This window comes from Columba livia, chromosome 17 (genome assembly GCF_036013475.1).
Source record: "Columba livia isolate bColLiv1 breed racing homer chromosome 17, bColLiv1.pat.W.v2, whole genome shotgun sequence".
In the NCBI taxonomy this organism is placed as follows: Eukaryota; Metazoa; Chordata; class Aves; order Columbiformes; family Columbidae; genus Columba; species Columba livia.
The window spans coordinates 5,899,950-5,924,156 of NC_088618.1; the positions used below are offsets into that span (position 1 = coordinate 5,899,950).

Below are 24,207 nucleotides of genomic sequence, written 5' to 3' on the forward strand. Positions count from 1 at the left end.
GGGAGGATGCTCCCGCCGACTCCGCGGAAGAGCGAGTGGGCGAAACCAACACCCGGTGGAAGTGTGGGGGGAGAGCAGCCGGATCTGGGTGCCGCATCCGGCCCAACACTGCCCTGCCGCCCCTCCGCGCGGAGGGCGATGGGGCAGCTCGTGGGCAGGACGCTCCATCCGCCCGCCCGCGGGGGGGGTAGGGTATGCGGGGAGCAGCAACTTCCTCTTTCCGTGGGCTCGCCGGTGGCGGCAGGCTGAGGGGAGCCGAGGGGGAGCCCCCTCTCACCGGCCGCGCTGTGGTGCGTTCCGGCCGCTGCCCTGCAGAGCCAGGAAGGAGGGACGGGGATGGCCGGGGGTGTGGGGCCCAGGAGCGGGGGAGACCCTGAGGAGCAGGGGGTGAGGGGAGCAGGAGACCCCCCGGAGTGTGGGAGGGTGGGTGGGCTCAGGAGCAGGGGATGCCCAGGAATGTGGGGAGCAGAGGACACCCCAAGGGGTGAGGGGCGCAAGGACCCTCTGCAGGGTGGGCCTGAGGGGGGTGCCCGGGAGCAGGGGACCCCCAGGAGTTGGGTTGTGCATGGGGTGCTTCTTGGAGCGGGGTGAAGGGCTTGTAGTGGGTTGCAGCCTCGTTTTTCCCCCCCACACCTGGGGCATATGGGAGCCGGGAGGGAGGAGAAGCGGAAGGGGTCAAGCCATGAGCGATCGGGAGTCTCCAAAATAAAGAGTGGGGCAGTGAGGGCACCGTCTCTCTGCTCACCAGGTGTGTGTCACCATGAGCTGCCCTGGCAGGGCCAGCAGCGCCTTCCCCCTGCACGTCCTGGTTTGGAATAATGACTACAGGCGGCTGGATGAGGAGCTGCGGGACCAGGTAACGAGGGCACCAGAGATTGGGGGGCTGGGGGCCCCAGAAGAGCTTGAGCTGTGGCACAGGGCTTTGTGTCTTTGTGGGGAGAAGTCACCTTAGTGGTGCTGCCAGGTCTCTTTGGGCTCGTGGGGTTGCTGTGCTTCATTTTCTATTACCTGTTTGTTTGTCGTTGTGGGAGTGATGTAAGAAGGCACAGGAATATACTTTTTGTTATGTAAGATATTAAACATTGACTTATTATCCGCAAAGCTGCACTCAGAGTGTTTGAGTGCCGGTTGCAGAATAGCTCTATAGAAAGTAGCATGAGTCATTGAAGTGATAAGGAAGAGCAGATATAATGGATGTTATATTTTTTTCTGTGCTAGAAAAGCAGTAAATATTGTTTATCTCAATGGGAAGTCAACATGCAGCAAAGGTGTCTGCTGCCACCAAAGTTTAAATGTGCCTCTTGCTGAGGACCAGCAGTTCTTACAGTTTCTTTGCTGTCTGAGACTCTGGGGGCAGCACTTTTATACTGGCTGGAGTGTTTTCAGCATCTCTGGTGAGAAAAATGGATCATTGTTTTCGTGCTGTAGAGTAGAAAAATACCAAGCTGTTCCCTCTGGGACAGCTGAGCGAGAAATGGTAATGATGTAAGGAAATAGCCTGAAAAGCTACAGCAGAGCTCGTGGACCAAACATCTGTCTCGCTGAGACGCTGTGTGAGAGCTCTGATGTTCGGTGGTGTGGAGCAGGGTCTGCAGAACAGAGCATGTTAACTCCATTATACCTGACACCACAAGTACACGAGCCAAAGATCAGCTGTGCCACCTCCTGACTAGTGACTCTCATCGGCAGTTCTAACAGTGCACCACACTACTAATGCTTGCTTTGAGCATGCTCCCGTCCTGTTTTGGGGACAATCTTTGGAATGCAATTACTTTTTATCTAATTAATCTGATCTTGTTCCTTAACAAAATCTTTAACCGTACTGGTACGTTGCTTCAGTGTATTTATTTCTGTTTCAATAACGTTCTTGCCTGTGAAAGGCTGTCGTTAAATAAGAGTCGTCTGAGGCTGCAGTTCCCACCTGTGAAGTGCTTCTTCCTCCCTCAAACGCTTTATAACAAATGAGCAGCATGTTCAAATGGAATATGTCTGCTTCTTACTTCCTTTATTGCTTTTAAATAACTTGGTGGTTTTTAAAGTATTCCAAAGATGTGTTTCTTCCTGCTTCCTTGGGATTAGCTTCTTGCTGGCGGAGGGGTGCGTGAAGGATCTGGAGATGCTCGCCAGCTGTGCTGGGTATGAACGACGGGCCAAGAGTGTGTGACCAGTAACAGCAGCACAGGATGGGGACGGACGCCTTAGAGTCCTCGACCCATCAGTGCAGGAGGCGTTTGGGCTGTAGGAAGTGGGGATGCAAATTAGTCAGTGTTCCACACAGAAGTGAAAAGGGAATGCTTTAAAATGAAGGTTTCCCTACTCTGTTTGTGATTTTTCCAACTTACTGCTGTCGGATAACCATGTTAACTTGCATAACAACTTTCCTTTCTTATTCTGCTATTGACTTTCCCCTTTTCCTTTAGTTATAGATGCTCTTCTGTTTCAAATCTCTAAGCTAATAGTGAAAAATATGTAAGGTATGAGTATGTTGTGCTTGCATGTTTTGGATATTTATGCTTGTGTAGTTTTTTTTTTTTAGTGGCTTGTACAAATGCACTCACCCTTCATTGTGCTGTGTGTGTCAGTCAGATGGACGCTTTGTAAAATACCATTTGCTTCTATACTTTCAAAAAGTGCTATACGAAATTGCTGTTGTATGCCTTGTTGTTTTTTTTCCTTCCTCCTTACTGTTACGTTGTACAATGTTAAACCCTCTGTTGGTGTCTCAGGGTGTCAACTGCCCATGGTGCAGTGCGCACAGACTAGAATTCCTGTCTTCTCTTGAAAGAGACGCCTTCTGAAGGGAGACAGAAGGGGAGATAATTACAGAAAAAGAAATGAGGAGCATCAACAAAAACTCAGTCATGTCTTACAGAGATACCAGTTCTTACCGTGGCGGTTTTATAGGCCCCGTTCTGCTTATCTTTTTATTTCAGTGGGGCAGTAAGATTGTGCCGTACGGGGTGCAGAAGGGCAGCACAGTCGTGTTTGAAAACTGTACACCACAGACTGATAGGTGGGAATACCTGGGGAACATTGACTCCTGGGTTACTACTAACAAGCTTTGTTGATATAAACTTTTCTCAATGTGCTCTGAGTAGCTGTATTTGATAGGACGGCTTCAGCATTACGTGTCTCTCGGATACTCAACAGGATGTCGACCAACGGGATCCCCGAGGCCGGACCTTGTTGCATCTCGCTGTTTCCTTGGGTTATATCGAATCTGCCAAAGTCCTTCTTCAACACAAGGCAGACGTAACTAAAGAGAACGCGCAGGGATGGACAGGTAAAGATAACTTGGAAAACAGAAGTTGTGTGTTAATGCTTTTCAGTAGCAGATGTTGTATTTTGACTGCTTTTCCATTATGTGTTTTGCTCAGAAAGCAAACTGAAAGTAGCTTGTGTCTGGATTTCTTTCAGTTTTACATGAGGCTGTGAGTACAGGAGATCCGGAGATGGTACAAATGATTCTGCAGCATCGGGACTACCAGCAGACCTCCATGACACTCGGAGGAGTTCCTGAATTACTCCAAAAGATCAACGAGGTCGTTATTTAGTTTAAACACCTCGCTCCAAACCGCAACTCTCATTCAAGTAGTTTGGTTAAGTGGACTGAAATCAGATGAGCAGTTGTTTCAACTCGCATATTCTGTAGTGCTGTGAGAGATGGAGACCTTTTCTTTGAAATCCTTAGTCATGAACTCCAACATTGGAGGCTGAATCTTGAAGGTGTTACTGCTGCTATAGTAAAATAAGGTAGCACAGCTCATCAGAAAGCAGCAGTTCTGGGTCAACATCTTTTATGTTTGATAGTTTCAGTTTCATTTTTTAATGTTCATTTATCATGTCTCCAGTTCTGGGGTTTTTTTCGTTTCTTTTCCTTTATCTAAAATGTCCATGAGGAATGCTGTGCTGAATGTTAGATTAAAACTATTTCATGAAGTATTCATGGAGTATTTTCCTTCTCCAGACTCCTGACTTTTATGTGGAAATGAAATGGGAGTTCACTAGCTGGGGTAAGAATCCTGGTCAGCTTTACCTCTTCTGAACTGTGGACAAAGGGACTTAAGCAGCTTGTGTACAAATGTCACAGAAGATACACAGAGAAACATCTGCTCCCCAAATTTCTTATCTCTTTACCTCTCAAAAGAACCTCTTACATTTTTGTTTCACAATTATTCTTTGTTTCCTGTTTATTTGGTTGATTTAGGTTTGTTTTTTGTTGTTGTTAGCTTTTTTTAATGGGGAGTTAAGCCATTGTTAGAATTGCTGAAGACTTTTCTTGGGGTTTTGTTTACCTGTCTGTGGCTATCGACAACTAAGACAGTGATGAAGTCTGCTTGAGCTTGGACTCTCTGTGCACTTAAACTCCTGAATATTTCCTATTTATATTTATCCCATTTGTCTTTTATAGTCCCACTCGTTTCTAGAGTTTGCCCAAGCGATGTCTGCCGCATCTGGAAAAGCGGCGCCAAGCTGCGTGTGGATCTCACTTTACTGGGCTTTGAAAATATGAGCTGGGAGAGAGGAAGGCGTAGCTTAATTTTCAAGGGAGAAGGTAAATATTTTAGCATGTCTGCAACGTTGATTACCAAATACTATGTGAGCCACAGTGAGAAATCCCGATTTTGCACAAAAAGACCTGTTGAGGCTGAGTACTAAATTGTAGAAACGTTATATACATATATTCCATGAGTGCCTCATAGAGATACTGTATAGTGGTTTAATGTAATGGCTTAATTTCTTTTGAGAAATCTGAGGTCAAAATTTGGTAAACAGGCTAAAATTTGACTTAAATCTTTTACTTAGTTTTCCCTCTTCTGTTCTCCTGCCCCCCAAATGAAAACCAATTTTAGATACGGGTCCAAATTTTATCTCAGTGCAAAATTAAGTGAATTAGTGTCCGTCCTGATTTTACATACAATATATTCTCAATTTTTCATTCTGGAATACTGTTGCTGAGTTTCTTAGATCGAGCTGTACCATTTCCAACAGATACTGGAGGCTGGGCAGAACTGATTGAGATCAATCACGATGATAAGTTTGTTACCACGGAGCGTTTTGAGATTTCCCAGCACATGCAGCGCTTGACGTTGGGATCTATGACACCGAAAAGAAAAGATGTGGAAAGACGCCTTACATCTCCAATTATTAATACGTGCCTTGATACAAAAAATATTGCTTTTGAAAGGTAAGACACAAAGTTTCTCGGAACGAATAAATATTTCAAGGTTATGGATGCACATCATACGCCGTGCCCGGGCTGTCAGACAAAATAATTTGGGAAGTTTTTAGGCTGTCCTCCTCTGTGGCTCAGGTATCCACATCTCAATCTAAAATCTCTGTCTGAGCCTTTACGCTTTGGCTGTGGACTGAGTGAGGACGGAAGGGGTATGATGTACTCGGCCCTCTTGTGATATGTGTGTGTGAGGACAGTTTGGCCTGTGCTTTTGTCTGGGGTTAATAATCAGATAACCTATCAAATGTTTAAAATCAGTTTTAGAAAACCAGGCTGGGGACTGTGTAGAAATGCAACTGTGGTGATGCTTGTGGTGTTCACTTTTTGTCAGAACCACGTCTGGATTCTGGGTCTGGAGGACAGAAAAAGCAGAAGGCGTAAATGGCTATGAAGCAAAGGTAAAGCCCATTCTATTCTTTAAAAAGGCCTTACAGCTAACTGACGTGTCATTATGTTTTGCCTTTATTTCCTGAATATTTCAGTTCTTATACTTCCCATGGAGAACTGACTTCTCTTGCCCGAAAGCCAGTGACCAAACCCCTTTGCCATTCTTTTGGCACAGGATGCTTTGCAGGATTAATGCTCTCTGGAGATACTGTGGTGTATGATTTGCAGGGTTTCTTATTTTATCAGCTTTCCCAGCAGGTGGCATGTGGTTTCAGCCTTATCGTAGGCCTGTCGAGAATATATTCTGTGGGATCTCCATTATAGTGAAACGAATAGAAAAATCAAAGTGCAGCATTTTGTGTTGATCACCAGTATGTTAAACATTAAGACCTTTGCCAGTGAGAGGCAGATCCATGCTGCTTTATTCTGCGTTCAGATTTGTGCACAGGGTGTTTTACTAGAGAAAAATCTGGTTTTTAACCTGTGATGCTTTTTTTGTCCTTTTGGGTTTTTGAAGGTATACATTGCGAACAATGTGAATGTGGTCACAAGAATCCGAACGGAACATCTAACAGAAGAGGAGAAGAAAAGATATAAAGGTAGTTTTCCTATAGGACAACTGGAAATAAGTAGAACCTTTTGGCTCTCTGTGTGACTGCAGAAGAACTGGGCAGATAGGCAAGGGAAATACTTCTCGTACTGACTTTGCTCTGCTTTACTTGCACATGTATTTAAACTACGGTAAAGGGTGACCAGCCTGTAACCTCATATGGGAGCACTGGCCACCTTGGGGCCCAGGAGGAGAGGCACTGTGAATTTTACTGCTTATTAATAGTAACAGATTTTTTTTTTCCCTCTTGTTATCTGAAGCTGACAGGAATCCCCTGGAATCATTTCTTGGTACAGTGGAGCATGAATACGGTGCTCAGGTGAGTGTCTTTGATGCTGAAACAGGTCACCGCAGCACAGAAATCTGTGCCCCTGGAAATTCTGGGCATGTGGAATCACGTCTTGTTTCCTTAGTTTGGCAGCAATTTTGATTATGAGGTTTAAATTTTGCCTGAGGATGTTTTTGGTTGTTGGAGCCCTCGAATGTTCTGTATGAATAGCAGGTATCTGCTTCTCAAGAGGTAACTTCAAAGTTTCTCATAGTAGCCACTGTCTATTTGTTTCTTACTTTTGTGGACTTTTTTTTCTCTCTTTCCTTATAGGGTACGACCAAGACAACAGAGTATGCTGCAAGTAACAATCCTACTGCTATTACTCTGGAGGAATATTTTGACCCAGAGTTTGATTTGAAAGGTAGAGACATAGGAAGACCGAAAGAAGTCACCATTCGAACACAGAAGTGAGAAATAGAATTTTAATTATTTCTAGTTTCTCCCCAGTCATCTAATTTCTGGAAGCCTTTTTTACAAATATTCAGTGTGCTTTTCACGCAGCTTCCAAAATTAATCAAAAGAGAGATCTTGAAGTATTTAGCTACAGTCTAATTCTTCCACTATGTGAAAGAAAGTATTTGGACTGGTGCTGTAACTTGTTAGGAACCTGCTGTGCTTTGCCTTTAGTCTGACCAGGAATGTGGGTTGGTTTCTCAGAGCAGCGACTGTTCTGAATCTTTGAAATGTATGAAGCAGGCGACAATGTTAACGTGTTTTGCTTTGCATCTATTCCTAAACTGTAAAATTAAGATGCTTTTATGCAACTTTCTCTTTAAGATTTAAAGCAACCTTGTGGATGAGTGAAGAGTTTCCCTTGTCTCTCGTGGAACAAGTCACTCCAATCATCGATCTGATGGCCAGAACCAGTGCTCATTTCGCCAGACTTAGGGATTTCATCACTCTGGAATTTCCACCAGGATTTCCTGTCAAAATTGGTAATATTTAGCAATTTTTTATTGTAGCATCTTCTTAATTTCCTTTATTTCTATTAGATTTGCAGGATATATTTACAAAAACCATGTTAGTTTTTTACTAGTCATCTAATAGAATAGAATCATAGAATCATTTCGGTTGGAAAAGACCCTCAGGATCATTGAGTCCAACCATGACCTAACTCCAGCACTAAATCACATCCCTGAGAACCTTGTCTAAATGCATTTTAAACCCCTCCAGGGATGGTGACTCCACCACTGCCCTGGGCAGCCTGTTCCAGTGCCTGACAACCCTCTCCGTGAAGAATTTTTTCCTAATATCCAATCTAAACCTCCCCTGGTGCAACTTGAGGCCATTTCCTCTTGTCCTGTCACTTGCTACTTGGGAGAAGAGACCAACCCCCTCCATGCTCCAACCTCCTTTCAGGCAGTTGCAGATAGTGATGAGGTTATTACTTGTTATTAATTGTTTCTTCCCAGTGTACTTAGAATTGCATTCAAAATTAAAAATAAGAGAATCATCCTGCAAAATACCTGTTGAGCTCTGTTGGGCTAATGTCACCTGTATATGGAACTGAGCACCCAGACGTATGTGTCTCATACATCTGGGGTTATTGAATCCAAATTCTGAACGGCCAGTACAGACATATAGTTTTAAAGACAGTCTCATTTCAGTAAGGATGAGCTGTTGCTAGCCCTTTCCTCTTAGCTCCAATGCCTTAGATTTGGCAAATCTTAAGATAAGAGATTAGAGACAGAGTGAGAATGACTAAGGGCAACTTCTTGGTGAAGTGAGTTGCTTTTTACTTTGTTATTACAGGATGCTGCTTATGGATTATATTAAATAAACGTGTAAGGGTTTGGTGGGGCTGCAGGTGTGGAAGTGAATGAAAGAGTTCTCTTTTTGATAGAAACCTTGTGCTCTTTCTTATAGAAATTCCCTTATTTCACGTGCTGAATGCCCGAATTACATTTGAAAATGTTAATGGCTGCAGGACAGCTGAAAAAACAACATCACAAATGGGTGGAGGTGCGCAGTGTGATTCAGGTAAGGAATGGAGAGATCCAGTGATCGCATCTTCCTACATTTCTGGCAGTGGAATGCACAGGAGAGAGGAGGGTTCACTGCAGAGAGTGGAACACTCACAGGTGAGAAGGAGCTGCAGCTCATAACAGCTGATGTGGAGTGTGGGTATATTTAGCCAGGTGGTTTATCTGAATTTTTGGAGTTAACTTAATTGTGTGTAAGCATTCATCAGAATTTAAGTTAAAGCTTGTAAAAATAGACTATGTCATGTTTGTAACTATATTTTGCTTCTATAGGAGCTAATTTTGAGGTTGACCAGTCAGTGTTTGAGATCCCCAAATCTTACCACGTCCAAGATGACGGCAGGAACATACACGTGCTGGATGAAGATAACGAGATCATGCAGTTTGCTATTCAGCAGAGTTTGTTGGAATCCGGTGGCAATCCAGTAAGTGTGCTGTGATCTGTACGGTGCGGATCTGACAGTGTTGACAAGGACTCTGAATTAAACCGACGTGTGGAAAGCATCATGTAGAACGTTTTTCTAAGAACCTCAGAAGAGAGAAATAACGTATTTCAAAGAATAAATTAGTGATTTAAGAGTCACGTTTGGATGAGTTGCACTGCAGATCTAACTGCTGTGGAATTGTCTGTCTTTCCCTGTTTCTAGGAAGTGGGAGTGCATTCCAATGGAGCAGTTGCATATTCACAGGACTTCAATATACAGTATCAGAGGTAACTCATTTATTTTTCACATCAAGTCATGCAGTGAGAGAGCAAAAATACTTCCAAATGTAGCATGAAGCAATTTTTGCAGGGTTTTTTTGTGTGGGTAGCAGATGTGCAGAACTCAAGGTCTCTTCCTTCTGCTTCTTCTAACTTTTACTGGAAAAGTAAAAGCAAGGACTCTAAACTGGGCTCCCTGGCTTATGTAGTATAGCTCTTCAGCTCAGCTGTGGGCCTGGTCTGCGCATCTAGCAGATTTATTACCTAACAAATAAACACAGTCCTTCTGTTCTGCTCTTAACACTGTGAATCTGGTCCCTCTGGGTTGCATGTTTGTTTATTAGATGCTGCACACTTCAGGGTAGCTGCTCTTTAAGAATTACATAATGATTATAAAAACTGAGTAACATGGATTTACATGGAATACATTCTGGTGTTTGTGCGGTCCTGCAGTTGAGTGCAAAGAAATCTTCATGCACACAAATAACTGCATCTTCTTCGTTCTTTTGTGTGTGGAAATCATGTTACTGTTAAACTAGATGAGAATAATTTTATTGTAGAAACCTATTGAAAATGTAACTGTTAATATGTATGAAAAATTCCAAGGAACTGTCAAAGAGCAGGTTTTACGTTGGCAATTTCACAGATATGAGAACAACTCTTATCCTGAAAACTGTTTTCTGCCCTTTGGGGAGAGATTTTTCGGGTTTGCAGTTAGAAAACAGTTGCTAGGAAGGATCATTGTGGGAAATATGAAATAGGCTCTGTCTCTTTACTTCTTAAAGTTCTTTTTCTCCTTCAGAGCGCTGCAGGAGAGCTACCTGACGAGCTCGGGTAACTCACACTGCGGCAGCCCCAGTGAACCTTCCAGCTTTGAAAAAGACCTACAGCTCGCCATGGAGTTGTCTGTCCGAGAGCAGGAGGAACGGGAGAAGCAACGTCGCGAAGAAGAAGATGCAGAGCTCCAGCAAGTTCTACAGCTTTCTCTTGTGGAAAAATAACTCTGTAGCGATCTCCTGAAATAAGGATGACCAAATCTGCCTAAAACTGAAGGCTTTCAGAGCTATCAGTCTGAAGACCACTCCTGGGTTGCTTAAGTAAACATTCCACCTGCCTTCTTAGTTGGCGTCATCAGCTACAAAAAGCTGATTTGTTTTTGTTTGAGGGAGCTGCAGATCACGGGACTCTGCATTTGGCTCCCCAACCACGCGGCCTGAGCTTTGAAGGAAAAGTTTTGATCTAAACGTATTTATTGAAGAGCAGATGGAAATTTTGCTTAGCAGCAGGATATAGGATTGCACTAAAGCTTGAAAACCTGATTTATGGGAGAGTTCAGGAGGGAAACTTCATTACTTACCAAAGAAATACTCATCTGCTTAGTAATTTCTGAATAATTCAAAGCCATTGTCTGTTGCAGTTGTTACAGGGAGGAGTATCTCTATGCACATGCACACCTAGGGTAGTTCTTCATGCTGACAGATGTTTTCTGTTGGTTTTCCTCATGTTATTCTCTTGTCTCTAGTTACTGAGATTTTATCATGTGCTCCTGCTTAAGAGGGATAATTTTATACTTGAACAACTAATCCAAGCTCAAGACTAAACCAGTGCTTTCTGAAAAAGGACAAAACAAGTAGCCAGTAAAATTTTGGATCCTAAAACTGGACCATCTGTCTAGTAAGTAGCAGTTTCTGCAGTGATTCAAAACCAGCTCGTTCCCGTAGTCAGAGGGCAGCAAGTAAAGAAGCGATAGATACAGGTGCTGCTTTGCGGTCGCTTGGCGTGTGTGCATGAGTGCGTGCCTGCGTGTGGGTGCTAAATTCAGGTGAAATTTTAATGTATACTTATTGGAAGATTTAATTCTGTCATCTGAAAGGGAAACGTGTGTTGCTTTTTAAAATTCAAATGCTCATCCTTCATGTGGATACATATATTTTTTTATCGGGATATTTTTATTGATTTTTAAAACAAGCCAATAGGACTACACTCATAAAAATGGTATTGTAACAATTTGCGAGTAGTTTTTCACCAGCTTTCCTCAGGTCTCTCGTCATATGGTATGTTTGTAGCTGTTTTATCTGCACTTCTGTCAGTGTTTACAGCACTTCCACTGTGACTCTTAAGTGCACTCCACACATACACACTATACATCCATGGGAAAGCCTTATGGTAGCTGAATGGGAGAAATATTCCTCTGCTCTGGCTGGCAGAAGTGTGACAAACCTATGGTACATATGGGCTGATCTTGCTGCCTAATCCTGCCCTGATTCCTTGGGCAAAACTGGGCAGTTTTGTGCAACCAGCTGTTAACCAGTATAAAGTCACTATAAATGGACTTGATCATAACCAGTGAGGCGTTTGGTAACTTAGAGCCCTCTTTTAAACCAATAATCCACTGTTTTACATCGCAAATGATTAAAATGCCTTCAGTGTACACTAGAACTGGTCTATCTGCACCGTTTCTGTTTAACGATACCGCTTGCATCCCTACATAGCTCGTTTGGTGTTTGCAGGAGCGTTGACTTCCCTGCGCAGCAGCAGCGTTCTGGGTTGGAGCTGTTGCTTTCTTTGAAACGGGGATAACTGTGACTTTAGCAGTTGAAAAAAGGGTATAATCCTTGCCTTGAGCTCTTGACAAAGTTGTGAGGTAGGAGATGAAACCATGTTATTTTTTCCTCCAGTGGAAATAAAGCCTTTATAAACCATCCATCTGACATTGCTTTTTTTTTTTCTATTAGGCATATTACTTCTAACCCTAGGCATATTATTTCTAACCATAACCCCTAACCCTAACTCTTAACCCAACCCTGACCCCTAATCCTAACCTTAATCCCTAACCCTCCCCTCTACTCTCCCCTGGGGAGACCACATCTGGAATATTGTGTCCAGTTGTGGCCCCTCAGTTCCAGCAGGACAGGGAACTGCTGGAGAGAGTCCAGCGCAGCCACCAAGATGCTGAAGGGAGTGGAGCATCTCCCGTGTGAGGAAAGGCTGAGGGAGCTGGGGCTCTGGAGCTTGGAGGAGACTGAGGGGTGACCTCATTAATGTTTACAGATATATAAAGGGTGAGTGTCAGGAGGATGGAGCCAGGCTCTTCTTGGTGACAACCAACGATAGGACAAGGGGTAATGGGTGCAAAATGGAACATGAGAGGTTCCACTTAAATTTGAGAAGAAACTTCTCAGTGAGGGTGGCAGAGCCTGGCCCAGGCTGCCCAGGGGGTTGTGGAGTCTCCTTCTCTGCAGACATTCCAACCCGCCTGGACACCTTCCTGTGTAACCTCATCTGGGTGTTCCTGCTCCATGGGGGGATTGCACTGGATGAGATTTCCAGGGCCCTTCCAACCCCTGACATTCTGTGATTTCAAAGGTTGCAAGGGGGAGGAGGCAAATACATTCTTTCAAGTTGCCTTGTTCTCCGGGTTTCATATTGTAAACTAATGAATATTGAGCAGTTTCAAGTTTTGTTATGCTTCTGATTCTTAAGTCTGGGACTGTAAAAAGTGAGTATAGTTTGTTCTTTCTTTCTGTGACATTTGCATCATTTCATCTAAACTAGAAGGCCCTGCTTCCCTGAAACAGGTGCCACTTTTATTAAGTCCCAGCTTACATCTTGCATTTTGTGGGTGAGAGATCAGCAGAACATTACACAGTGCTTTTAATATTAATGTTGAGACTGCTGTATAGAAGCCATGTCCAACTTCTAAGGCAGGCTTATGTAGGAAAGCAGAAGCTCAGAGTAAAAATACCTGTAGTTTGTTTGAGAACTATAACTGACTTTCAAATAGCACCATTTAACGCTCTTCAAAGTGACACCATTTCCCCAGTGCTGGTGCTGTGGGTCTGTGTCTTCCTTCAAGTGATACTGAGTCTGCACTTCTTCATGCTTTAGGGTGGTTGTTTCAATGTTTTGTGTACAATTCACCATGTGCTCAATTGGAAATCTGTCTCACACCACTTTGGCTGACTTTTGATTCAAAATAGTCTTCATAACTGAGTTAACTGAACCTTGTCTGTTAATGTCTGCTGGTAACTGCACTATGCTTGCAGGATGAGCTTTCCTTTTCAGTTTACCATTACCAGTTCCTTGCTAACAAACAGCCCTGACACCATGGGCTTCACCTCCCCATTGAAACTGGGGGAATAACTGCAAGACTATCCAAGGTGGGGAAGGAAACTGCCTCATCCTGTCCTACAGCTACAGCCCAGTTAATAACAAACAGAACATTCATGAATAAATAAGAGAGTCATGGATTGTTGACTTAGCTCTTTATTTGTACAAAGAGACATAGCAGGGAGTGAAGAATGAATGCAAATAACACTGTTCCCGGGAGCGCGGAGCTGTAGCTGCAAGCTGTACCATCCACCCCTCGAACAGCACACGGCTACCGGCCAAGTTACACAGCAGGTGAAGGACCGAGAAAAATCAGTGATACAGGACCCCGAGAGCAAAAAGAGAAAAGGATCGGAAAGCAACAGAACAGCATTACCTTGCATCCTCACTCATGTTTCACTTAGATTAGTAACTCGGTCTGTTCTAGGCCAGCGTCCTACCACTTTACTAACAGAGGAGCAGCAAAGAAAATCCCCATTGCAAGGAGAGTGGTCAGTGTTCTTTGAACAAACCAAACAGAAAACATGTCAGATGCAGCACAAGGTTTTAGACAACAGGTCGACACAATTGTTCTTGAAGATTTAAAACACTAAATAAATTACTAGACAAAACACCCCTATGTTAAATACCAACATAATAATAAGCAAAATCCAGTTACTACTCACAGCAGTGCAAAACAAAATAGCAGCATTTATACATAAGTGTGATTTCAGCGTAAACACTTGGTCACTGAAAATGCATAGAACAGGTCTGTCCCGAGCTTCAACACAAGGTGCTGCCAGAGACCCTGCACACAGCAGCCTCAGCATCTGCCCGGCTTCCAGGGGCTCCTGTGCACCGTAACCTGCCCAGGAGCACAAATCCACCTGTGAGGAGACGGGTTTTCGGCACAAGCTGCAAACCCTGGCCAGCACCCCAGTTCCTAACTGGTTCCACACGGCTGGTTGGGTGCAAGGCTGCTGGGGGCTGTTTAGCTAACTGCTACACCACGGTCTGCTCATGCTTCAGTAGTTCTGCTCGGAGGTACCAGCCACAGCTGCACTGGGTCACTGAGCTTTTTGCTTCAGACTACTTTTGCAGGCTGCTCTACAAACCCTCAAGACTCAGCATTCAAGCAAGGAACTGAATTAATCAGAAAGCAAAACCAGATGTGGTGTAAACAAGTGCACAGGCCTGCTGGACAGGCAGCGATGCTGCAGTCCGGCTGTGTTCTCGTGCCAGCCCAGGACGGTTCCCCAGCACCGATCAGAGCAGGTGTCAGTGCCGGTCGCGCTCCCCTGAGGCTCCAGGTGCACCCACGCCCCAGGGATGCTCTGGAGCACATCACGTCACATCGGCCTCGCTGAAATGCTGTGTTTGGGCAAGACAGTGCATTGCTACAGACCCTGCTCCAACCCAACGGGGTTTGCTAGGAAAGCGGTCCCGGGGGTCAGTTTGCTAAGGACCGGGGTGTGATGTGCAGCCCCTGGCCGTGCTGTTGTTGAAAGCCACATCATGATGGAGCCACGCGATGCTGCGTGGGCAAAGAGCCGCGCACACGACATCGGGGCAGCCCCGGCGCTGGCGGGAGAGGCGTCGGGCAAGCTGGGAACGAACCGGGCAGCAGAACCGGGCAGGAGAACCGGCAGCGCTTCCCCACAGCGGCCCCCGGTTCCCGCTCCGCTATCGCCGCCGGACCGGCTTGTAGACGCAGACGGCCATGAGGATGATGGTGAGGACCAGGGCGCTGAGGATGCTGCCCAGCAGCACTGCGGGAGGAGGGAGCAGGACACGTTAGGATCTGAATGCCCTCCCCGAGGCACTGCCCCAAATCAGCTTTAACAATTAAAAAAACATAAAAAAAAAAATAAAACCAAGCAGAAAGGCACCCAGGCGCTGCCGTATTTGTCCCCCGTCCCCCGCCGCCGCTCCTTACCCAGGTTCTGTTTCTGCAGCACAGCGTAGGGCCGGCTGCGCTCCGCCAGGGCCAGCGCCGCCAGGGCCCGGGCCACCGCCGCCACCAGCGCCATCGCCTCCCACCCGGGCCCGGCCCCGCCGCCCCGGCCTTTGTGCGCCCGGCCCGGCCCTTCCTGTTCCTGCCGCCCCGCCCCGGGCAGGGCCCGCCCCGCCGGCACCGGCAGCGGCTCCGGCACGGACCTTCCGGGCGGCGCCGGACGGAGCGACACGCGGGTACCGGTTCCGGCCGTGCGCCCGTGTTTCCCCAGCCCCGTGTGCTCCCCCAGCCCCGTGTGCTCCCCCAGCCCCATGTCCCCCCCAGCTCTCAGCTGCGCTCCCCTGTTACATTCTGCATGATCCCAAAGGACAGTGGGGAGGGTACGGTGAGTGGTCACTGTGATAAACCAGCACTGCTTTGGTGAACGTGGGCGCTGGAAAGTGCTTAATGGCCCCAGTAACAGCTGAGCAGTGGTGAGGCGGCACTGGGAGTGATGTGACATTATCAGGAAGCCGCGACAGGTGGCTGGTTCACACTGGCGCCAGGGCTGCTTCACCCTGACCCAAATATTTGTTTTTAAAATGAGATATATTGAGGTCTTTCCTTCTTCAAATGCCAGAGGCCACCACTTCTCTGGCAGTCGCTCCTCCCGGCAAAGCAGAGCTGTCTCATCACCCAGACAGAACAGGAGGGACTGACCTGCCTTCCTGGCCCGGGGGCTCTGGCCGCAGCAGCGTGTTCCCGGGAGCGAGCCGAGGGGCTATGCAATTTCTCAACCAACCTTTTTGTACCAGGAGAAGGTATTTGTGGTCAGGCCAGCTGCAGCCCCCCCACCATTCCCCAGCCCAGCCCTGTGCTCTCAGCCACACCACAGTGCTGCGTGAATGCAGCACGGCGAGCTCTGGCTCCTCTCCCTCCTCTGATCTCCCAACAATTGATATTGCTTTATTTTCCACATCACTCACGGTACGGCTAAAGGCATGCACAGCTCCTGCCAAGCAGGTTTGCACGGCAAGGTCACGAGCGTCTCTAAGCGAGGCGCGCTCAGTCCCTCTGCAGTGGCACTTGCAGCTGCGCCTCCGTCTTCACGGGGAGTCAGGGTTCACCTCCAAACCAAAGGAGTCTGGCTGCGCTTCCAGCTCCCAGGACTCGGTGGCAGATCCTGTTCTCCTTGCTGTGGATCAGAGGTTTTCCTGCACATGCTGGCAGCGCTGCTTCTGATTAGATGCTCAGATGCAATAAGAGCTGGAGGCTGGGGAGCTGCCACCAGCATGTGCAGTCGCTGGGGGAGAACCGAGGGACCGGTGGCTGTGAGGAAGGTGACGGTGGTTTCTCTTCTACCTGCCCCATTGCTTTGTTGGGGCAGGAGCAGGGAGCTGAAGCAGTCTCTGTGTCCCCTGGATGTCCCACCAGGCTACAGGACAGGTGACATAGACACGGCCTCCGCCTGTGGATCTCGTGTTGTTTTCTCTGGCCGAATGCAAACAGCAAGGCGCTGGAGGGTGTAAGCAGCAAAGAAAAACAGCAATGGAATTCCTCCCCCACGAGCAGGGCATGCTGAAGCTGTCCCCACCGGGACATCACTCGCTGTGCCAGGCTGCAGCAGACCGCAGTGTGCAGGAGCCGTCCCAAAAATGGGCTGAGAGGAGTGACAGCTGGGGACAGTCTCCTGCCTCCAGGGCCAGGCTGATGTAGCCCCACTGCCTCCTGGCCCACCCAAAATCACAGCTTCAGAAATATGACTTAAAATTATCAGGGCATGGAGCTGCACCCCTCTGAGCCCTTTTCCAAGCAGCTCTGCAGGTGTGATGGAATTGCCACGTGAACAAAGACACTGAGGACACATCAACCATCTGCCCAGCTCCCTGGTCTTGGGCTAAACCAAGCAGGGGTCCCTGCCCACCCCCAGCCTGCGCAAAGGCCGTGGGATCCCCCACCCCACTCCTGACCTGCTTCAGAGATCCCGGCGTCCAGACGAGCTTGTACACCATGTAGAAGGGGATGCAGATGAAGGACGATGCTCCTATGAGGTACCCCACTGAGATGCTCCACTCAGGGTACTGATAATCAAAGAGCGCCAGAGGTGGCTGGTCCAGGAGGGAGCTCACGACTATGAACTGTAACAAACAAAGCAGAGCTGGTTAGGAAAGGATGCTCATGGGGCCAGAGCATGGCAGGACATGCCCCAGTGCTGGCCACAAGCAGGCACAGGGCAGTAGCAGGACTATACAACCCACAAAACCCACGTGCACATGACACGGGTGGCCAGGGAAGCTTTTTCGGGATGGCAAGGCATTACTGGCAGACCAGTCCCATTGGCTCCCCATGGAGAGCACATCACCCACAACATTTCCCCAGCCTGGCACCGACCCAGGCTCATCCCAGAGGTTAACGACATCCACATCCTGCTGCCGCCGCTGTTTTCCAAACCACGAAAGGCCAGCGTGGACGTTGCAGTGACATTTCCCAGGCTGCCATCCCTCGCTGGGTGTGGGCTGAGAGGTTTCTGTCTTACAGACCCCACAGAGACGTTGCCCTGCAAAGGCTGCACGTCCCCTTGCTGAAATGAAATAATCTGCTGTCTGCTTTGATTGTAGTGCTTCTCTCTTAATAACCTGGGCAAAGCGCTTAGAGCTGTAATTAATTCTCACAAGGCCTCTTCTCCTGCAGATCCAGTGAGATTAGACCCCTTCGCCTCTCGCAGCCTTTGAAGTGCTGGGGGAGCTGGCATTTCAAAGGAGACAGATCGGCCCGGCACACAGATGTACCCATGGTGGTGCCAGCGCGAGCGCAGGACCAGGAGGATAAACTGAGGCTGTGTTTGCACCCATGCGAACAGACAGCTGCTGACCCCAGCTTTGCCCTGGAGCTGCAGGGAGGCTGGAAAATGTGCTCTCATCTCCTTTCCTTGGTGAAACCTGCTGTCCCGGGTCTGCGGGCAGCCTGGTGTGGTCCATGGTGGAGCAGCAGTGCAGGGAGCTGGTGGGGAGGGCTGGCACCATGTCCTACAGCCCCCCGGCACCCTGGGTCACCCTCCCAGCAGCTTGTTCACCCCACACAATTGAGAGGGGAATAACAGCAGCGTAGATACTCACTGCTAACAAGGCAGGGCTGATGGCAACCCAGCACACCTTCCAGAACAGCCCGGGGGTGAAGCCCAGCATGGCTTTCACGTCATGGGAGAACCTCTGTATCCCTGCAGAGGGGAGAACCGTCATGGCCCTGAGACCCATGGGGGACATGGGAACAGCGACACAGACACAACACCCTCCATGCCCCATCCCAGCCTCTCCAGGAGTCACACACGTGCTTCTTCCCCCAAGCCCCTGGCACTGACACACACGCATGAGGTTAAATACCCGTGTAGGCACCTGCAGGATGTTTTCCATAACAGAGGCAGGTTCTTACCATAAAACCAGGAGACAGCGATCGTTTCCAGCAGCACCACTGCCAGGATAGAGCAGCCAGCACCAAACTCCTCCAGCAGCTTCACCACGTAGGCTCCCCCCTGCAACGGCATAAGGCAGGGGACAGCAATGGACCCATGGGGATGTGGATCAGGACTTTGGCAAAGTCCAGGGGTTGTTGGAGATATTAGTAGGTGTGTGGTGGGGACGATACTCACGTAGGTGAGGGTGCTCAGGGAGCCCAGGAAACAGACCGTGATGAGGCCGAGGACAAAGAGCTCCCGTCGCCCGGCCAGGACCTGGGGGTACTCGTCCATCACGGCCGTGATCACAGCCTCTAAGCCCCCAAACTGCAAAGGGAATGCCAGTGTGAGGTGAAGAAATGAGTCATGGCGCAAGTCCTCAGAGAAAACCTGCTCCCCGCAAGCCCCCTCTGCCCATGAGCAGAGCGGGAACATTCCGTCCTGTCCCCTCCCTCCAGGATGACCATCCCTACCAATGGGCTTTGGGGACACCAGCTCAGGCCCACTGGAGATGATGGCTCGGTGGGCTTGGGCAGGCAGCTCTGCTTCCCCAGGCCACAGCTCCCTTTGTCACCCCGCTATTCCCTGTGGGGGACAGCCATTCCCAGGCCCCACTGGGGACACAGCCCCAGGCTGCACAGCTCTGCTGTCCCGCTCTATGGAGTTCCCTACCGTGCTGTCCAGCCCCAGTGTGATCATCATCAGGAAGAAAATGATGGCGAAGAAGGTGGATCCCACCATGTTGGCGATTGCTTCGGGGTAGGTGATAAAAAGGAGGCTCGGCCCTAGGAGGGTACACTGCTCTGGTTTGCTGTTCCCCAGCAGTTCTGGGTGTCGGTGATGGTGGGAACACACATGGGGATGATGTCCCAAAACCAGAGTGGCCTTGGGCACAAGTGCTCCTGGGCACAAGTCCCCATGTCCCAGCAGACCCCAGGGCCAGCTGTCGCTCCTGCCCCCTCAGCCATGACAGGCACCATAGGGCCAGGACAGGGCAGTTGTGCTGGAGGGAGGCAAACCTTTATCTCTGGCGACATCTTCCACCTCCACATCTCTCATCTCAGCCATGTAACCCAGCACGGTGAAGATGACAAAGCCTGAGAGGAAGCTGGTGAGGCAGTTCACTGTGCTGGTGACCAGCGCATCCCTGGAGAGCACAACACAGGGAGATGTGTCCTGCGGCAGAAGCCCCCCAGCAGAGCCCCCCTCCAGTCCAGCGCTCACCCCGGCTCAGCTGCCCTGGTCACCTGCACCCCCACCAGTTCCCTCTTCTGGCCCCAGGTGCCAAAACCATCAGTAAAGTGGGAAAGATGCTCAGCCCGTGGCTGCAGGAGCTCACCGGTAGCAGTTGTTGTGGAAATGGTTGTAACTGGCCAGAGCAAGGAGGACACCGAATCCAGGACCCAAGGAGAAGAAAATCTGTGCAGCAGCATCAACCCAGACCTGGCAGGAGAAGCTATGGGCAGGCTGGAGAAGGGACAGGGGTCCCTGGGGCTGGGACGGGGGGTGGGAGGTACCCCATGGCATGCCCACCCCATGGCACAGGGATGGGTCCCTGTTGGTCCATGCTGCCGAATCTCCACTCTTGCCTGCCCTGTGACCCCGTGAGATGTCCCAGAAGCAGAGGAGCTGCCGTGGGACCGCAGGAGCTCATTTCCACCCCAGGGTCCTGCAGCGGCAGAATTAGGCAATAGCATCTGCATTCCCCTGTTCCTGGAGGGGGGATGAAGCCCGAAGACCCCTGTGCCTACTCCTGCCCGGGCAGGTTCAGTTCCAGCAGCGTGGCCCTGTTTACATTTAATGAGAATTCTCAAGTGCTGCCTGGTAATTACTCACAGGAAACCTATTGTCAGGCCAGGGTGAGAACACAGCACAAACAAAACCCAGCAGCAATGAGATGGGTGATTCAATTATGGATTTACATTTCCAAGAGCCTGTCCATGGTGTCTCGTTTCTGTAGGAACAAGGTCCCTGTCGCCCTGTGGCTCCACGGCAGAGCCAGACCAGTGGGCAGGGATGGGTGTGTGTCCCCGGAGGGGGTCTGGGTGCTGCCATCCCCAGGGCAGGGGACAGCAAGAGCTGGGGTGGCTCGTCCCACTGCACACTCACCGCCGTGCTCAGGAGCTTGCTCCAGTCCGGGCGCAGGTAGAAGACGACCCCTCTCCAGGCGCCGGGCAGGGTGGCCCCCCGGACCAGCAAGATGAGGAGGACAACATAGGGCAGTGTAGCTGTCACCCACACGACCTGGGGAGAGGCACCGTCAGCGGTGGCACCGGCAGAGCTGCCCCACTGAGCACCAAATCAGCCTGCATGGGGCATGGCTGGCTTGCTCACAGCTGCCGGGGTGGTTGAGGGGTCAGGGTGTGGGGAGGAGGTGATATCCCAGATTTAAAAAGCCAGAAAGACCCCCCCAGCTGCCAGGCACATGCTCTGCTTGGTCCCTCCTGCCTGGCCATGGCTGTGGAGCCCTCTCTCCTACCTTCCCAGAGGTTTTCACCCCTTTCCACAGGCTGAAGTAGACGATAGTGAAGATGAGGAAGAGGCAGAGAAGCAGCTCCCAGTGGATTCCGCCGATGTTGTACAGACCCCCGGACTTCTGGAGCTCCAGGACCTTCCTCCTGTGGGCAGAGATCCCCACGGCCAGGGGGTGTCTCTGGCCAGTGCAGTGCTGCTGGCTCTGCCCCTGCAGGCTCAGCCCTGGCCAGCTGAGTCCCACACTCACCTCTCCCCCAGGGCACCAAGAACAAGGACCATGATGTCCCCAAGAGCATCCCCACATGAGACCCTGCTCCCAGGCCCCCCATCCTGCTCCCTGTGCAGCATGCCCTCCACGGGGACGTGCCCCAGCTTAAACACATCATCCATGTACATGCACTTACGTATAAAACTCTTCAGCAGGGGACCTGGAGAAGTTGGTCCAGGTGACATTGCTCCCCCCGAAGTAGTTGGTGCAGTGGGGCGTGTTCCAGGGGTTGTCACAGCTCGCCCAGGGCAGGCTGCCTGACAGGGACGAGTAGAAGTAGTAGAGCGCCCAGGCGATGATGGTGTTGTAGTAGAAGGAGACGTACAGACCGATGATGCAAATGGCAAAGCCGATGCCTGGGGAAAGAGAGAGGCAGGCTCAGCCGCCCGTGCAGGTCCAGCTCTCTCTGTGTCCCCTGGGACATGGCTGCAGGGACCAGCTCATGGATGTGGCCCCAAATGCACAGCGGTGACCCGGAGGTCTCTTACCCTTAAAGATGGGGCAGATGCGCTTCCAGATGGGGATGGCACCCGTCCTGTGGAACTGCCCCAGCGCCAGCTCCATGTAGAAGAGGGGCACCCCTCCAAAAACAGCCATCAGGGTGTAGGGGATGAGAAAGGCTCCTGCAGGGTGAGGACCAGCGTGGCAGTGACCACCATGGCCACATGCCAGCGCAAGGCTGTCACCGCTGTCGCTCCCAGAGCAGCACAGATGAGGGGTTTGGATGTGTGTTTGGAAGATGTTTTACAAATTATCTGTTCAGAGAGGCTTGTGGATGTGACCCTTCTCTGTGTCCCGGCTCCCCCGGCTGCTGAGGGAGGGAGTGTTTGGCTGGGGTGGTACAAACAACAACACAAACCATCAGGGCACAGGGGATGGGGCACCCAGCACCTTGCAGGTCTAGAAGACTTTTGGGGAAAATCCCATTGAATATGCACAGTCACGCCAAGACACAAGTAATTAACGCTGTAATCTGCATTATTCATAACAACGTTATCCATACCAGAGCAATACTTGTACCCCATGGAGGTTTGGGAACAGGAGCTGCTCTCCGCACTCATCAAAACAGCCCTGCTGGGATTAGTTAATTTAACCCCCACGGCTCCTCTCTGTGAGAGCCCTCCCCATGCTCCCCCTCAGCTCTGCAAGGGTTTATCCCACAGGAAGGTCTCCAGGTGACGGGGGAGCTCAGCACCAGCTCTGCTCGGCCGGGGCTGTGCTCCCGAGGGGTCTGGACCCCTCATCCTCCCATCCAGGGCGGGCTGGGAAGCATCTGCCCAGACCACAGCAAGGACCAGCGGCTGGAGTTTGCTCCCAGTCCCGCAGGAGTGAATCACAAATAACTGTGCTTCGGTGCGGGCACCTGGGATCCGCATTTTAGCCTTGAGTATGGTACTAATTACCTCCTCCTAATTTTCCCAAGCAGTAGAGGATATTACTCAAATGCCGACTTTGGCAATTAAATCCACTGTGCTTTTGCAAACAGCACAAAATTTTAATTCCTCATTTTTAATTTCCATGCAAGGGGTTCTTCTGCTCTGCTCTATTTAAAGCAGTTTATTTAGATGTCATTTACTCAAGTGTTTTTTTCCTTCATGGAGCTTTGATATCTTAACTTTCCATTGATCCCGCACAGGAGGAGCCCTGTGCAATGGGGGCTGTGTGGTCCCTGGGGGTCAGGGCTCCTCTGCGGGGTCCAGCATGGCCGGGACCTGCGACAGGCACCTGGGATCCTTGCAAGGATTATTTTAAAACGTGAGCCATCAGAAAGAATTGATTTCACAAAGTCACAGGATCATAAAGTGTATGAACCTCTAACCCCCAGTTTGCAGAGTTTTAACCCTTTTATGCAGTTTGGACCCCATGAGTTTTCTCTTTGTGATCCCAGAGCTACTAAGGCACCTCTAATTGTGGTGGAGGAGAAGTGAGTGACACCGGGAAGGAGTGAACGGAGGATTTTGAATGAAGAAAGACAGAAAAGGGACAGATGTCAGGAGAAGTTGGGTCAGTCTCTAAACCACCCTCTCCAGAGAGGAGCAGCAAGACACAAAGAAAGAAAAGAAACAGCGAGTTTTTCAGCATCAGAAAGATGAAAACCAGATTTCTTCCCTCCAAAAGAAGATTTAAATAATCCCAGCAGTGTCCTTACCCCCTCCGTTTTGGTAGCAGATGTAAGGGAACCGCCAGACGTTGCCCAGATCAACAGCGAATCCAATGACCGAGAGGAGGAAATCCATTTTTTTGCTCCACTTGTCCCTGGGGTGGGTCAGTGGCTGTGGGGGCGCAGGGCCGGCCGTGGGTCTGGGGGCTGTGGCGGGGGGTGCTGGGCAGGGCTGCTCTGCCATCCTGCCGCCCTGGCAGATCCCACACGATTCAGGCTCAGTAACTTGGGGCCGGGAAGGGATTTCTCTGTCGCTGATGACAGATCCGAGGAGGGGAGGGTCTGGCTGTGACTGCTCTTCCCCACCTCCCGCTGGAAACCCACAGCACGAGCAGCAGCTGAGAAACCCATCCCTGAGCAGGAGCAGCAGAGAAACCCGTCCCTGCGCAGGGGCCGGAGGGGACAGCAGGTTCCCAGGGCTCAGGCACCGGGACCAGCCTCACCCCCCGCATTTCTGTCCCCTCCATTCCCAGGTCTGAAACCGACGGGTGTGTTTAGGGTTGGGCTGGTTTGTATTTGCACACAGAGGTGCTGCTCCTTCCTCCCGACATGGAGTTACTTCTCCTTGGTGTAGACCAGGG

The 24,207-nt window shown here is 49.7% G+C and overlaps 3 protein-coding genes across 7 annotated transcripts; 1 reads left to right on the top strand and 2 right to left on the bottom strand.

Moving 5' to 3' along the window:
- The first annotated feature begins 42 nt into the window (after nucleotides 1–42).
- Nucleotides 43–11,953, top strand: ANKRD13A (ankyrin repeat domain 13A). Of its 5 annotated transcripts, none has more exons than XM_065033614.1 (17): nucleotides 215–290; nucleotides 749–856; nucleotides 2,421–2,474; nucleotides 3,151–3,283; nucleotides 3,418–3,542; nucleotides 3,968–4,013; nucleotides 4,412–4,555; nucleotides 4,993–5,188; nucleotides 5,568–5,634; nucleotides 6,141–6,222; nucleotides 6,494–6,552; nucleotides 6,835–6,971; nucleotides 7,342–7,499; nucleotides 8,431–8,544; nucleotides 8,820–8,971; nucleotides 9,194–9,258; nucleotides 10,052–11,953. In XM_065033614.1, the coding sequence occupies exons 5-17, from the start codon at nucleotides 3,453–3,455 to the stop codon at nucleotides 10,248–10,250; spliced, it is 1,509 nt and encodes a 502-aa protein (XP_064889686.1). In that variant the 5' UTR covers nucleotides 215–290; nucleotides 749–856; nucleotides 2,421–2,474; nucleotides 3,151–3,283; nucleotides 3,418–3,452; the 3' UTR covers nucleotides 10,251–11,953. The 5 variants fall into 5 exon arrangements, with proteins under 5 accessions (XP_064889685.1, XP_064889683.1, XP_064889686.1 ...); XM_065033615.1 differs by lacking the exon at nucleotides 215–290 and adding an exon at nucleotides 300–387; XM_065033613.1 differs by lacking the exons at nucleotides 215–290; nucleotides 2,421–2,474 and adding an exon at nucleotides 43–61.
- Nucleotides 11,954–13,499: 1,546 nt separating this feature from the next.
- C17H12orf76 (chromosome 17 C12orf76 homolog) lies at nucleotides 13,500–15,425 on the bottom strand. Its single transcript, XM_065033626.1, has 2 exons — nucleotides 15,275–15,425; nucleotides 13,500–15,107 (listed from the first exon to the last, which is right to left on the bottom strand). The coding sequence occupies exons 1-2, from the start codon at nucleotides 15,366–15,368 to the stop codon at nucleotides 15,022–15,024; spliced, it is 180 nt and encodes a 59-aa protein (XP_064889698.1). The 5' UTR covers nucleotides 15,369–15,425; the 3' UTR covers nucleotides 13,500–15,021.
- On the bottom strand, nucleotides 13,500–23,967 carry LOC102097374 (sodium-dependent serotonin transporter). Its single transcript, XM_005498307.3, has 14 exons — nucleotides 23,615–23,967; nucleotides 21,954–22,088; nucleotides 21,602–21,821; nucleotides 21,202–21,340; nucleotides 20,832–20,966; nucleotides 20,062–20,165; nucleotides 19,742–19,869; nucleotides 19,395–19,507; nucleotides 18,918–19,049; nucleotides 18,701–18,800; nucleotides 18,388–18,488; nucleotides 17,242–17,409; nucleotides 15,275–16,787; nucleotides 13,500–15,107 (listed from the first exon to the last, which is right to left on the bottom strand). The coding sequence occupies exons 1-13, from the start codon at nucleotides 23,808–23,810 to the stop codon at nucleotides 16,707–16,709; spliced, it is 1,752 nt and encodes a 583-aa protein (XP_005498364.2). The 5' UTR covers nucleotides 23,811–23,967; the 3' UTR covers nucleotides 13,500–15,107; nucleotides 15,275–16,706.
- Between the last annotated feature and the right edge of the window lie 240 nt (nucleotides 23,968–24,207).